This window comes from Spermophilus citellus (assembly GCF_964194105.1).
Source record: "Spermophilus citellus genome assembly, chromosome: 8".
NCBI classification, from domain to species: Eukaryota; Metazoa; Chordata; class Mammalia; order Rodentia; family Sciuridae; genus Spermophilus; species Spermophilus citellus.
In genome coordinates, this window is record NC_138189.1 from 135015574 (window position 1) to 135028919 (window position 13346).

At 33.8% G+C, this 13346-nt stretch overlaps 1 protein-coding gene across 4 annotated transcripts in view; it reads left to right on the forward strand.

The window, feature by feature from the left end:
* Positions 1–11853, forward strand: part of ANAPC10 (anaphase promoting complex subunit 10) — an 87652-nt gene extending 75799 nt beyond the window's left edge. For 2 of the 4 annotated variants that reach the window (XM_081304006.1, XM_081304005.1), the window contains exon 5: positions 9819–11853. In XM_081304006.1, coding sequence (XP_081160132.1) covers positions 9819–10049 — 231 coding nt within the window. In that variant the 3' untranslated portion in view covers positions 10050–11853. Of the gene's footprint in view, positions 1–4870; positions 4935–9818 lie in introns of all 4 variants that reach the window. The other 2 variants (XM_081304008.1, XM_081304009.1) reach the window with 2 other exon arrangements.
* Positions 11854–13346: the final 1493 nt, after the last annotated feature.

The window sequence follows — 13346 nt, forward strand, 5'->3', positions numbered from 1 at the left end:
GCTACTAAAAGTGACTAAAAGTAGCCTAAAATTACTTTGGCTCTTGATCTGTAGCATGCCCTCCTCCATGTAATCACAGTATTCTAGATGGCCAAGATTAAGCAGTCTGTAGGCTTTTGAATACGGATATGGCTTCTTGAAACTTCAGTTCATAATAGCATTGAAAGAGAAGCCTGAACCCTACTATGAAATTGAATTTAATGCTTGCTCTGGATAATTTAAAATGAGTAGTGAGTGTGTGCTGATGTAAGGCAGCTGGAGAATTTTTATAAATTAGATAAGCTGATTTTTGAAAAAAAAAATTGCCAGACAGAGTCTTCAATATGGATGAAAATTCTCTGTTGTGGAAACGGATGCCTGAAAGAACTGTCATCCACAAAGAGGCCAAATCAACAGAGTTTCAGGACTTCCAAGGACAGGGTAACAGTGTTGCTTGGGGGCAGTGGGGAAGGCTACAAATTGAAACCTTTTCTATCTGGCACAGTGAGAATCCCAGCACGTTCCAGCCCACCAGTAAGCACACACTGCCTGTGTCCCAGAGCAGCAATAAGAACTGCTCCTCTTCCAAGGTACTCTCCTGAACTGCTGTGCCAGGGAAATGGAAAAGTACCGTTTAGAGAACAACATGCCTTCCAAGATTTTTTGATGCTCAAGTAGTCAGATCTGTTTTTTTTTTTTTTTTCTTTTACCATACTACTTAGGTTTTTAAATTATTTTGGAAGGTGAACCCTACTATAAAATGATGAGCTTGTATTTTCTCCTAATATTTTTCTAATAGTTGTGATTGTTTACTTGTATCGACATTTAATTCTTGAGGAATTTACTTTTGTGCTAATTTTGTTAAAAAATACCCTCAAAGCAGCCATGTGCTGTCTTCATCCCTAACTCCAGGGAGTGAGTCCTGATTGAGACCAGCCAATTGTCTGGTCCTGCTCTCCTACTGATGATTCACTCGAGGATGGATATTTACTGAGAAGTGGTCCTTTTTCTTAAAAAGTGTTCAAAGCAGGGAACCCTTGGTTTTTGCCTCTAGAAAAATGTTCTAACCATCCTAGCAAAAGGCAAGCTGGCCTAGCGTAATGCTAACTTACTCATGTTGGAAGAATAGAAAGATAAAAAAAAACTTGGGGTCCTTGATAGCATCCTTGAGCTTCTGAATTAACCTATCCTATGACCATTAACTCAGGCATTTCTGTTATGTAAAGTAAAAATGTCCTCATCACATAAGTCTCATTGAGTTAAATTTTATGTAACTAAATTCATCCTTACTCACACACCTATTGCCATGAAATACATGTTTTATATGCCTGGTTAGCTATACCATCTAGAATTATAAGCCCCATTTCTTAATCCTATTTCTTTTTTTTTTTTCAGATTTTAACTCTTTCTATCCCTCTTCTAGGAAAACAATCTAATTATGTTTCAGTGTCGGGCTGGGGATGTGGCTCAAGCGGTAGTGCGTTCGACTGGCATGCGTGCGGCCCGGGTTCGATCCTCAGCACCACATACCAACAAAGATGTTGTGTCCACCGAGAACTAAAATATAAATATTAAAAATTCTCTCTCTCTCTCTCTCCTCTCTCACTCTCTTTAAAAAAAAATGTTTCAGTGTCTGCTTTCTTTTTGTTTCCATCTGTTAAATATATTTTTGCCATTAGCTTTTATTTAGAATGCCTCAGTCACTGTGCAAAGTTGCCCTTTTAAAATAAGAGTTACATTTTATTTTTTAAAATGACAGCTTCATTAAGATATAATTCTTCTACCATACCGTTCACCAAAAGTGTGAGTAGTTTTTAGCATATTTACAGAATTGTGCAGCCATCACCATGTCGATTTCCAAACACCCGAAGAATAGTAGTCATTATCCAAAGCCCTACTTAGACCTGAGCTCCTGCCAGTCTATTTTCCATCTCCATGGATTTATCTGTTTTGAACATTTTATATAAATGGAGTCACAAAATGTGGTTCTTTGTGCCTGACTTATTGGAATTGCTGGGTTACAAGCTCACTCTTTGTTTAATCACTCCAAGGATTGCAGGATGGTTTTCCAAAGCCAGCACACCATTTTACATTCCCACCAGGATAGTGTTTTGAGGCTTTCAATTTCTCCAGAATGATTTGGATATTTTTTTGGACCCAGACAGAGAAGCTGAAGAGTTTGTGAGGGTATGTGTGCATGGCAGCAGCAGGGCAGGTAAAATATATATATATATATATATAATATAACACATACTATTTTAATCATTTTTAAGTGTGCAGTTCTGTGGCATTAAGTACATTCACATTGTTGTGCAACTGTAACCATCATCTACCTGAGGAACTTTTCTTATCTTCTGGAATGGAGTAGCTGTTCCCTTTAAACAGTAACTCTTCATCCTCCTACCACTGGCCTCTGGCATCTGGCATTCTACTCGTCTATAATTTGTCTGTTCTAGATACTGCATATAAGTAGAATCATACAGCACTATCTTTTTGTGACCTGTTTACTTCACTTAGCATATTGTCTTCCAGAAAACCTGAGTTTTTTAGAGGAAGTGTTTGATGCATGTAAATGTATTATCTTTGATATTCTGTTCTTTTATTTTATGCTTTCCATATATCATCTCCAAATCATGTGGAGAAATTAGAACCTTCAAACACTACTCTGATAGAATATAAAATGGTGCAGCCACTTTGGAAAATTTGCAGGCCTTCATATGATTTAACAAAGATTTACCTGTGACATACCATTCCACACTCAGGTTTATACACAAGAGAAAAGGGTAATGAATGTACACACATGCTTTAAAAGCTTATTTAATATGTGGACTATTATTTATCTTCTTTTCTCCCTAGAGATTTTTAAATCAGTGTCCTGCTTTTAATTCATTATTATTTCCTTTTGTAATTGCCTTTATGCTAGGCTTGTAAATGATATATGTCATAAAAAGAACTGCATTGAGATTAGCAGACAATTTTGTCTTGCCCAAATTTGTTTACTTCATTGTATAGTATTGCTATAATACTTAAATGCTTTTAAGAATAATTATTATTAATTCTTATTGTTCTGTGATGTAAAGTAAATTATACTATGTTTAAGAACATAGACTCTGGAATCAGACCACCAGTTTAAATCACAATATGCTACTTACCAGCTGTTTGATCTCAGCAAAACTACTTAATCTTTCTGGGCCTCTGTTGTCTCATTTGTGACAGCAGGCTATTATCTGCCTTATTGCTAGGATTTTAAGCATATTGGTATGCTTACTAAGAACAATACCTGGCACATAATATCTGCTATAGAAGAGTTTGCTGTTATTATTAATACCATTATCACTGACATTTTTGCATTATTTTATAGGTATATAATTTTGGGTATTCAACTCTGGATTGCTGCTAGTATTTTTATGACAATCTTGACTTTCCTGAAGTCTCAATATGGTGCCCAAATTATTTCTCTTGTACCTCTTTAATTTTTTCAAGTATGAACTTCCATTCACTGTATTTTTAGCACCTAAAGTATTATTTGACACACAGTAATTGCTCAATAAAAATCTAATGAATGAATGTATTCCTGGAGGTCAGAAGTCCAAAATAATATTAGGGATTCAAGTCAAGGTATCAGCAAGCTACATTCTTTTCTAGAGGCTCAAGGGGAACATTGCTTTTTCAAGCTTGAAGAGGCTGCTCATATTCCTTGGCTTATGGATGCATCACTCCAACCTTTGTTTCTACTGTTATCTCTTCCTCTGTGTCTCCTGATTCCCTCTTTTAATGACTCTTGCAGTTACATTGGGTCCACCCAGATAATCCTGTCATCTTCCCAACTACAGATCTTTAACTTAAATCAAATGTGGAAAGTCTCTTGCCATGTAAATTAACTTATTCAAGTTTGGGGAAAGGACATGTTGTCTTTGGTGGCCTATTATTTTGCCTACCTGATCTTCTTTTATTTAAACTCATTGAGTGGAGGGCACATCGGATAATATCTTATCCAGTATCTTTATTTTAAATATGAAAAAACTGAATGAGGCCACAGAGATTTTTTTTTTTTTTTTGCTTCTATACTTATTTATTTTTTTTAAAGTTAGGAACAGACTTCGCTCACTTTTGTATGCTTAACTATACTTAAGAACAATATCTTGAACATTTTATGTGCTCAGTAACTATTTATTTCCTGGTTAGTGATAGAAACCAGATACATTTGTCCTCTGATCTGGTCTTTGTAAATTAGTGTTAATGAAAGTCTTATAAGAAGTCACAGACAGAAAATACCATGAAACATAGTGATCTGTTTTTCTTTTGTAATTAAAAGGATTAAGTATTCAATACTAAAAATAATACCTTTTAAAAGATGTTGGTTTCCTCTCTCTGGAAGGGCAGGCAAGGGAAGGAATAGAGGAGAGGGGAATGGGGATAAAAGAATGAAAAGCAGGAAAAGAAGGAGAGGGGAAGGGAAGAGAAGATAGTACAGTGGTGTTTCTTTATTGGCAAAAGTCATTATTTCATTCTTTATGGCTGAGTAAAAACTCCATTTATACCACATTTTCTTAATTCATTTATCTATTGCCAAGCATCTTGGTTGATTCCATAATTTGGCTATTGTGAATAAACATTGTAATGGCTATATCAGTATATATACTATTTTAGATATTTTGGATAAACACGAAGGAGTGGGATAGCTGGGTCCTTCGGTGGTTCCATTCCTAGTTTTTTGAGGAATCTCCACACTGCTTTTCAGAATGGTTGTACTAATTTATAGTCCTACCGACAATGTAAAAATGTGCCTTTTTTCCCACAACCTCACCAGCATTTATTATCATTCACATTCTTTTTTTTTTTAAAGAGAGAGAGAATTTTTTAATATTTATTTTTTAGTTTTCTTTTTCAGTGGACACAACATCTTTATTTTTATGTGGTGCTGAGGATCGAACCCAGCGCCCCGTGCATGCCAGGTGAGCGAGCTACCGCTTGAGCCACATCCCCAGCCCCTCACATTCTTGATAATTGCCATTCTAACTGGAGTGAGATGACATCTTAGTGTAGTTCCTAATTGCTAGAGATACTGAACAGTTTTTCATATTTCTTAGCCATATATGTTTCCTCTTTTGAGAAGTTTGTATTTAATTCTTTGCCCATTTATTGATCGGGCTATTTGTTTTTTGGCATTGAGTTTTTTGAGTTCTTTATATATTCTGGATATTAATCCCCCTGTCAGAGGAGTAGCTGGCAAGATTTTCTCCCATTCCGTAGGCTCTCTCTTCACTCTCTTAATCATTACCTTTGCAGTGCAGAAGGTTTTTAATTTGACAGCCTCACACTTACTGATTTTTATTTTTATTTCTTGAGCTTTAGTGTGACACTTTAGTAGATACTTTTTAAAAGTGTCTATGGCAATATTCCCTTTTTCATCTCTAATCTTGTTAATTTGGTTCTCTCTCTTTTTGTTAATTTGACTAAAGGTTTATTAATGTTATTTATCTTTTCAAAGAACCAACTTTTGTTGCATTGATCCTGTGTAATTTTTTATTCTCAATTTCATTAATTTTGGCTCTGATTCTTTTTATTTTTTGTCTTACATTGACTTTTTTTTAAATTTTTTTTTTTTTTATTGGTTGTTCACAACATTACAAAGCTCTTACATTGACTTTAGAGGTTTTTTTTTTTATTTTTCTAAGGTTTAAGGTGGAGCTTATTTATTTGTGGTCTCTCTGTATTTTTAATGTAGACACTCAGAGCAGTGAATTTTCCTTTTGTTACTGTTTTCATACTGTACCAAAGATTTTAATATATTGTATTGTTGTTTTCATTTGTTTTTAAGAATTTCTTCTCTCATTTCTTCTTTGATCCATTCCTCATTTAAAAGAGTATTGCTTAATTGTTTTTCTTGCTGTTGATTTCTAGTTTCATTCCATTAGGGTACAGTAGAATGCATGGAATTTTATTGATCTTTTTATGTTTGTATTGTGATCAGAAGCTGCCAAAAGAAGGTGAATTTACTAGTTTGGGTGTGAAATATTCTGTTAATGTCTATTAGGTCCATTTGATTTATAGTATTAGTTAGGTTGGAAATATCTTTATTGATTATGTACTTTGATGACCGGTCTATTGGTGATAAGGGTGTATTGAAATCATCCAATATTATTGTATTGAGAGCTATCTGGGATTTAATGTCAAAGAGTAGTTTTTAAATGTTACTGGGTGCATTGACATTTGGGGCACATATAGTTACTATTGTTATATCTTCTTGGTGGATCATTTCTTTTACCAGGATGTAATGGCCTTCTCTATCGTTTTTGATTTATTTTTGCTTGAAATCAACTTTGTCAGATATCAGGATAGCTATTCTAGCTCATTTTCAAACTCCATGGAATACTTTTTTCCTATCCTTTTACCTTCAGCCTGTGAGCATCTTTGCCTATGAGATGAGTCTCTTGCAAATAGCATATATTTGGATCTTGTTTTTTGATCCTTTCTGCTAGTCTATGTCTTTTAATTGGAGAATTGAGACCACTTACATTCAATGTTATTATGGATATGTTTCTGGTTTGCTGACTTTTTTGGGTCATATTTAATTCTGTCTTGATTCTCATTTAATGATTAGTTGCAGAAAATTTTCCCTGATTGATCTTCACTTATTTGAGAGTTTTGGATTTTGTTTTTGAGTTCCTCTGCACGGTATTTATCTTTGAGGATTATTTGTAGTGCTGGCTTAATTGCCATTTATTTATTTATTTATTTACTTTATCTTTGTTCTAGAAAGTTTTTATCTTCCCATTAAATATGAAAGATAGTTTTGCTGAGTATATCAATCTTGGCTGACAGTTGTTTTCTTCTAGAGCTTGGAATATCTTATTCCAGGCCCTCCTTGATTTTAGTGTCTGTAGAGAAGTCAGAAGTGAATCTTATTGGATTTCCTCTAAATGTGACCTGATGTTTCTCTCTTGCAGTTTTTAATATTCTTTCCTTATTTTTTATGTTAGGCATTTTGATTATGATGTGTCTTGGAGAACTTCTGTTTTGGTCAGGTCTCTTTGGGGTCCTGTATACCTCTTGTATGTGTGTCTATCTCATTTCTGAGGTGGGTGGGTGGGATTTTCTGCAACAATCTCATTGAAAATCTTCTTAATTCCTTTAGCTTATTATCTCCACATTCTCTTCTCCCAGCGATTCTCAGGTTTGGTCTCTTGATGTCCAAAATTTCCTATATACTCTGATCATGTTCTGTATTTTTTTTCCTTTTATTGTATTCCATATACTTAAATTCGTGTATTCCCTCTCAAGGCCTGATGTTCTGTATTTGAGGGCTGAAGTTCTATTTTCTACACAGTCTAATCTATTGGTGATGCTTTCAAGTGAATTTTTAATTTGATTCGTTGTATCTTTTATTTTTAAGAGTTCTGATTTATTTCTATTTCTTTAATGAATGGTCTCATCTCCTGCATCTACTCTCTTAGCTCATTCCTTAGATCTTTTTTTAGTTCATGGAATATTTTAATCCATTTTTATCATTTTTCTCATCCACTTCTGTATCTGTGGGATCCTTTCTTAGAAGATTCTGAGTCTTGTGGGGAGATGTTTGCCTGGTTCCTAAATTTTTTCAGAGGTCCTGGACTTGTGCAACAATTGAAGTGGATTCCCCTTCCTCTTTTAATGCATAGTCTTTATGCATGTATTTTTTTCATTTGTATTTATTAGACACAGTCTTTAAAATGAAATATACCATAAATCTAATGTTATATTTTTTCATAACGTAGTGCATTTTTTTGTTGTTGTTGTTGTTTTGCTTATGTCTGATTCTTTCTTAGAGAAGTAATTTTCTGTGAATATATCATTTTTTATAGATGGGAGCAGTTATATATATCTGTGTTATAAAGGCATAGAATTACATCAAGGGACTGTGTTCTGAAATGAGAAATTATCTAGTGCATTTTTAAAGTTGAGAATTTTTGTTTATTTGATATGGAATTTTGCTTACTTATTATTGACTGTCTGTAAACATTATTCTTAGAACCTCTGTATTTATAGTTGCTATCTAGTTATGTTTGATACTTTGACAGCAGTACAGCATTTTTAGGTACTATGTCATATACTTCATCATACTTTATCTTAATGCTCTGAAAGGTTAATGCTTCCTCCAAGGTTTTGATTTGTTTAGTTTTGCAGTGCTAACGATCAAACGCAGGCCTTGCACATGCTAGGTTTGCACTCTATCATTGACTTATATATGTAGCCCCAGTAAGTGATCTGATTTATTTCCAGACATTAATTACAGTCTGGAGAAAGATGACTGATTAATACATATGGTTCTCCCAAAGTATGAGTGACTCCCAAAGCAATAGTCTAATGTCATTTAAAATTGAGGACATTGGAATGGGCAAGAATTTGGGGGACAAGATCTCCAAAACACAGGGAACAAAAGCAAAAATAGACAAATGTTTTTATATATAATTTTCTATATAACAAAGGAAGCAATGTTCAAAGTGAAGAAACAGCCTACAGAATGGGAGAAAATATTTGCAGACTATACATGTGACAAGGATTTAATGTCTAGAATACATAAGGAAGTCAAAAAAAATCAATAGCAAAATATCTCTATTTAAAAATGAGTAATAGATCAAAGTAGCCATTTCTAGCAAGACATATAAATGGCCAGTAGGCATATAAAATAAATTTTCAAAATCACAGATTATCAGAGAAGTGCAAATCAAAATGTCAGTAAGATACACTTCACTCCAGTAAGCATGGCTACTATCTAAAAGACAAAAAGATCAGCCTAGGGGTGTAGCCCAGTAGTAGGGGGTTTAGCTCAGTAGTAGTGTGTGCTTCAGATGTGCAAGACGCTGGGTTTGATTCTCAGTAGCAGCCAAGGGGGGGAAAAAGATAAAAAGGGCTGGTAAGTGAAGGTATGGAAGAAAGGAACCTTTGCACACTGTTGGGGAGTGTAAAGTAGTATAGCTATTATATAAAACAGTGTAGAGGTTCTTCAAAATTTTCAAAATAAAAAACTACCATATCAAGCAGTCCCACTCCTGGGTATATATCCAAAGGAAATGAAATCAGTATGTCAAGGAGACATCTGCACTTCACGTTCATGACAGTGCTGTTCACAATAGCCAACAAATGGAAACAGCCTAAGTGTCTATTAACCAATGAGTGGATAAAGAATACACACACGCACACACAATAGATTACTATTCAGCCATAGAAAAGAAAGAAATCCTGTCATTCCTGACAACATGGATAGAATTAGAGATGATTATGTTAAGTAAAATAAATTAGGCACAAAAAGAAAAGTACTGTACAATCTTACTCAGTGTGTGGAACTTCTAAAAGCCTGTTTCATAGAACTGAGCATAGTATGGTGGTTACCAGAGGCTCAGGGGAAAAATTGGAAAGGTTGATCAATGAAAACTAAGCTGCAACTAGGAGTGAGTAGTTCTAGTGTGTTGTGCCTCTCTGAGTTGCTGAGGCTGTACTTGAACTTGTGATCTCCTTGCTTCAATCTCTTTTGAGTTGCTAGAATTATAGATTTGTTCCACTTCACATATTTTTAAAAGTTGCAGAGACGTGTGCTTTCTGATGTTATATAAGTTATACAGTGTTCTGTTAATCCCATGATTACATACCTTTATTTTGTCTACTAATATGATACATATAAAGTGTTTAGCATCTGTAAAAGTAGATCGGGTAAAAGTGCATGCTAACTGGTAATGGTTAGTGTCATATTTTTATTCTCTCAGTAGGCAAATGTTAATTTAATTTTAGAATGCATTCATTGTTAAACATTATTGTTATATTCACTGAGTGAAATCATAATCTTTCTTTTTTCTTGTTAGCAACTTGAATTGGTGGAACCAAGTGGCTGGATTCATGTTCCCTTAACTGATAATCATAAGAAGCCAACTCGAACATTCATGATACAGATTGCTGTTCTAGCCAATCACCAGAATGGGAGAGATACCCACATGAGACAAATTAAAATATACACACCAGTGGAAGAGAGCTCTATTGGTAAATTTCCTAGATGTACAACTATCGATTTCATGATGTATCGTTCAATAAGGTGACTTTAAAGTGGAGCAAAAGTGACGAATTCTTTGTTTTGTTCTGTTATTACATTTTATGTTGGAGATCTTTATTGAAAAATGCTTCAGTTATTTTGCAATTTTGTATACATTTAAAAGTATTTTAATTTTTGATAAATAAATTTTGGATCTTATTGTCTCAGTTTTCTTTAACATACAATTAAGCTCACAGATTTTACTTCACTAAAAAAAAATTCAAAGCCAATCTGTATATTTCCCTTGTATTAAAAGAAAACTAGTTTAACTGAAAATTTCAGTATATACACAGTTTTTTAAATCAACCAGTTGATCATTTCATGTAGTGATCATTGCATATTTGAGAACAAAACTGTTTTACCAAAGTGTATATAACCTCTAACAGTCAAGGTTACCCCAACACACACACCTTCCCTTAAAGGAAGCTTATTTTTTAAAATACTGGATCTTTTTTAAAAAATAGTGTCAAAATGAACTTGATACTAGTTGTCAGATAAGAACCATCTGATTTGGGAATATCATTAATTGTCTTATGCTTACTTCCATGAAACACTTATAACCCTAGGGTTATCTATATTCTGACAATATTATGTTGGAGACTAATGTTATAATCTGCTGTTTATCTCAATTCAAGCAATACTTATAGTTAGTTTCAAACTTTGGTGTGACACTGTATCATTTCCTGGAGATAACATGTCCTGTGAAATTTTTTAAAATAAATAAAAGTGTTTTCTATAAAGATTTTAAATAAACACATAAAAATCCCTGGCACCACAGAAAAACAAAACAAAGCAAAAGAATATTATATATCTGACAGATATTTGTGTCTAAAATATATGAAGAACGCTTATGATTCCCCAGTCAAAAGAAAAACTAATGCACTTAAAAAGTGAGCAAAAGATTTGAGCTTCACCAGCTCAAACTATGTGACTGGTCCATTCTATTCCTACATTTGTCTGAGAAATGAAAGCCTATGTCCATATAAAGATTTGTAAGTGAATGTTCACATACAGTTGTTCACGTGTAAATGTAAGAAAAGGAGTAAAAGTAGAAAACATACAGCTTTGTAATACAGATACAGTCTCCTTTACCCATAATGCTTGGAACCAGAAGTGTTTTGAGTTTGGGATATTTTAGATTTTGAAATACTTTGTAGATACATAATGAGATATCTTGGGGATGGGAACCCAAGTTTCCAAACATGAGATTCATATATACCTTATATACATAGCTTGAAGGTAATTTTATCCAGTGTTTTTAGCGTGGAATTTTAAATTAGTCATAGAACACTATAAATGAACAACTCTTCAAAAGGACCAGTTCATTCAACTGAGTGTGTGTGTGTGTGTGTGTGTGTGTGTGTGTGTGCACGCGCCTAGATTTTGGGTATTAAACCGATATATTAAGGAAACCAAGACAAATTGGATGCATGCCTTGCTTTTCATTTGCTTACAGTCCACTAGCAAAATATTACCTCTTTAGTCAAATCAGAAATAGAAAGTGATAAGATAATTAATTGGCAAATTAGAGTGCAGAGGAGAAAGAAAAGTTTACTTCTTATTCCAGGAAGATAGAGGTGAATCTGAAGGCATTTTGGAGGAGGTGAAATTTTGGAAAGAAATACTATCTATGATATCAGCTAGTTTTTCACTTTTCAAACTCATTCTTGAATCCAGACTGTCATTGTTTTTATATGAGTCACAAAAATTAATTTGAAACAGATGATTTATATATTCAGATCCAAGTGATGTTTTGTCCTTTTTCATTTACTCCTGTTTAAAAGCATTCAATGACTAAAACTCAAGACAAATCTTGAAAAGTAATTTTAGACTCCATACATTATTTTATCCATTCTGTTAATTTAGCAGAGAATCAAGTATATATCACTTATTTGATAACATCAAAATAGCTTTTATAATTATATATAACTTATTTGATAACATCTATCTCTAGTGTTTTATAAAATTGTTTTTGCTTAAAATTCTAAACTGGAAAAATATTGGTTCATCATGTATTGTTTTTAATTGAATTCTAGGTTATTAGCTTTAATTTATCAATTAGATTTTTAAAACAATTTCAAAACATTACATTAAAACATTAGGAAATTTAATTTGTGCAGTTATGGTTATATGAGAACATTTTTGCTTTGTAGATCTTTTAAGCCAAGATTATCTTTTGCCCACATTGTTCTGGCTTTCCTGGCTTCTGTTCTGACTCCCTGGAGTATGGTGTGGGAAATGTTTGATGTACAAGGCTCTTTACCAACCCTCTACAGGGAAGTCTCTGTGCTGCCTGTTCTGGCTTCGCTCAGTTGTACCCAGAAAGCCTTGCAAAGAGGAAGATGAGAAAGGAGAAAGCTTCTGGGATTGGTTTATTAATTGTCCATGGTGTCGATTTACTCTATTAACAGGAAAAACCTTAAACCTATTTGGAAAACTCTATGCTATAAGACTAAGAAAATGTATAATCAAAGGCACTTTTATATGAAAAGTAAAAGATAATTTTAGTACCGTTAGCCAGTCTATTTTTCAATTTTATATGAAAGTACCTTCACTTTATTCCAGGACTAGCTCCACCCCCATTGTTTTCTCTTTTTTGGTAAACAGAACCAACTTCTAAATTGCAAGCAAGCACATTTACCACTGGACCAGTTTAGAATTGTTCTACCTGATTGTGAAGCTTTTTCTGAATGAATATTTATTTCCCGAGATGACATTCAATGTTACCTTAATTGATGCTCTAGCATTTACCATTTCAGTCAAAATTGCTACATTTGTAGCCACCGACTCCCCTTTTGAAGTTCACTGATCACCCTAAGATCTCCTTCTGCTATGCATTCGCTTTTCTATTGTTGAGAGCAAATGACTATTTTCTCCCTGTGGTCTTAGAAATAATTCTCCAAACTGTTTTTATAGAAACGAGCTCTCCTCTTTACACTGGCATTCATCTGTAACTGAAGATCCAGATTTTAACACATCATTTCCTGTTATTACTATAGCAGTATCAAAATACTGACCACTTACCAAGAAGCAAAGCATCCAAAAGACTGAAGCAGAGAGTTCAGCCAGCTATTTGTTTTTCAACTGTGAAAATTTACAAGAATCACATGTTAAATGGATATGAAGACGAAGTGGAAGAGAGTAGCCCTGGTAAAAAGAGTTGGTAAACCATTCAGGTATTGAGTTATAGCACAATCAGGTGTTTACCAAAAATAATGGAAAGGAATTCAGTCTGAAAAACAGGCCTGTTTTTTCAGGGTAGAATTCAGCAAAGTTTTCTTACATTTTTTTTCCTAAGCCTTCC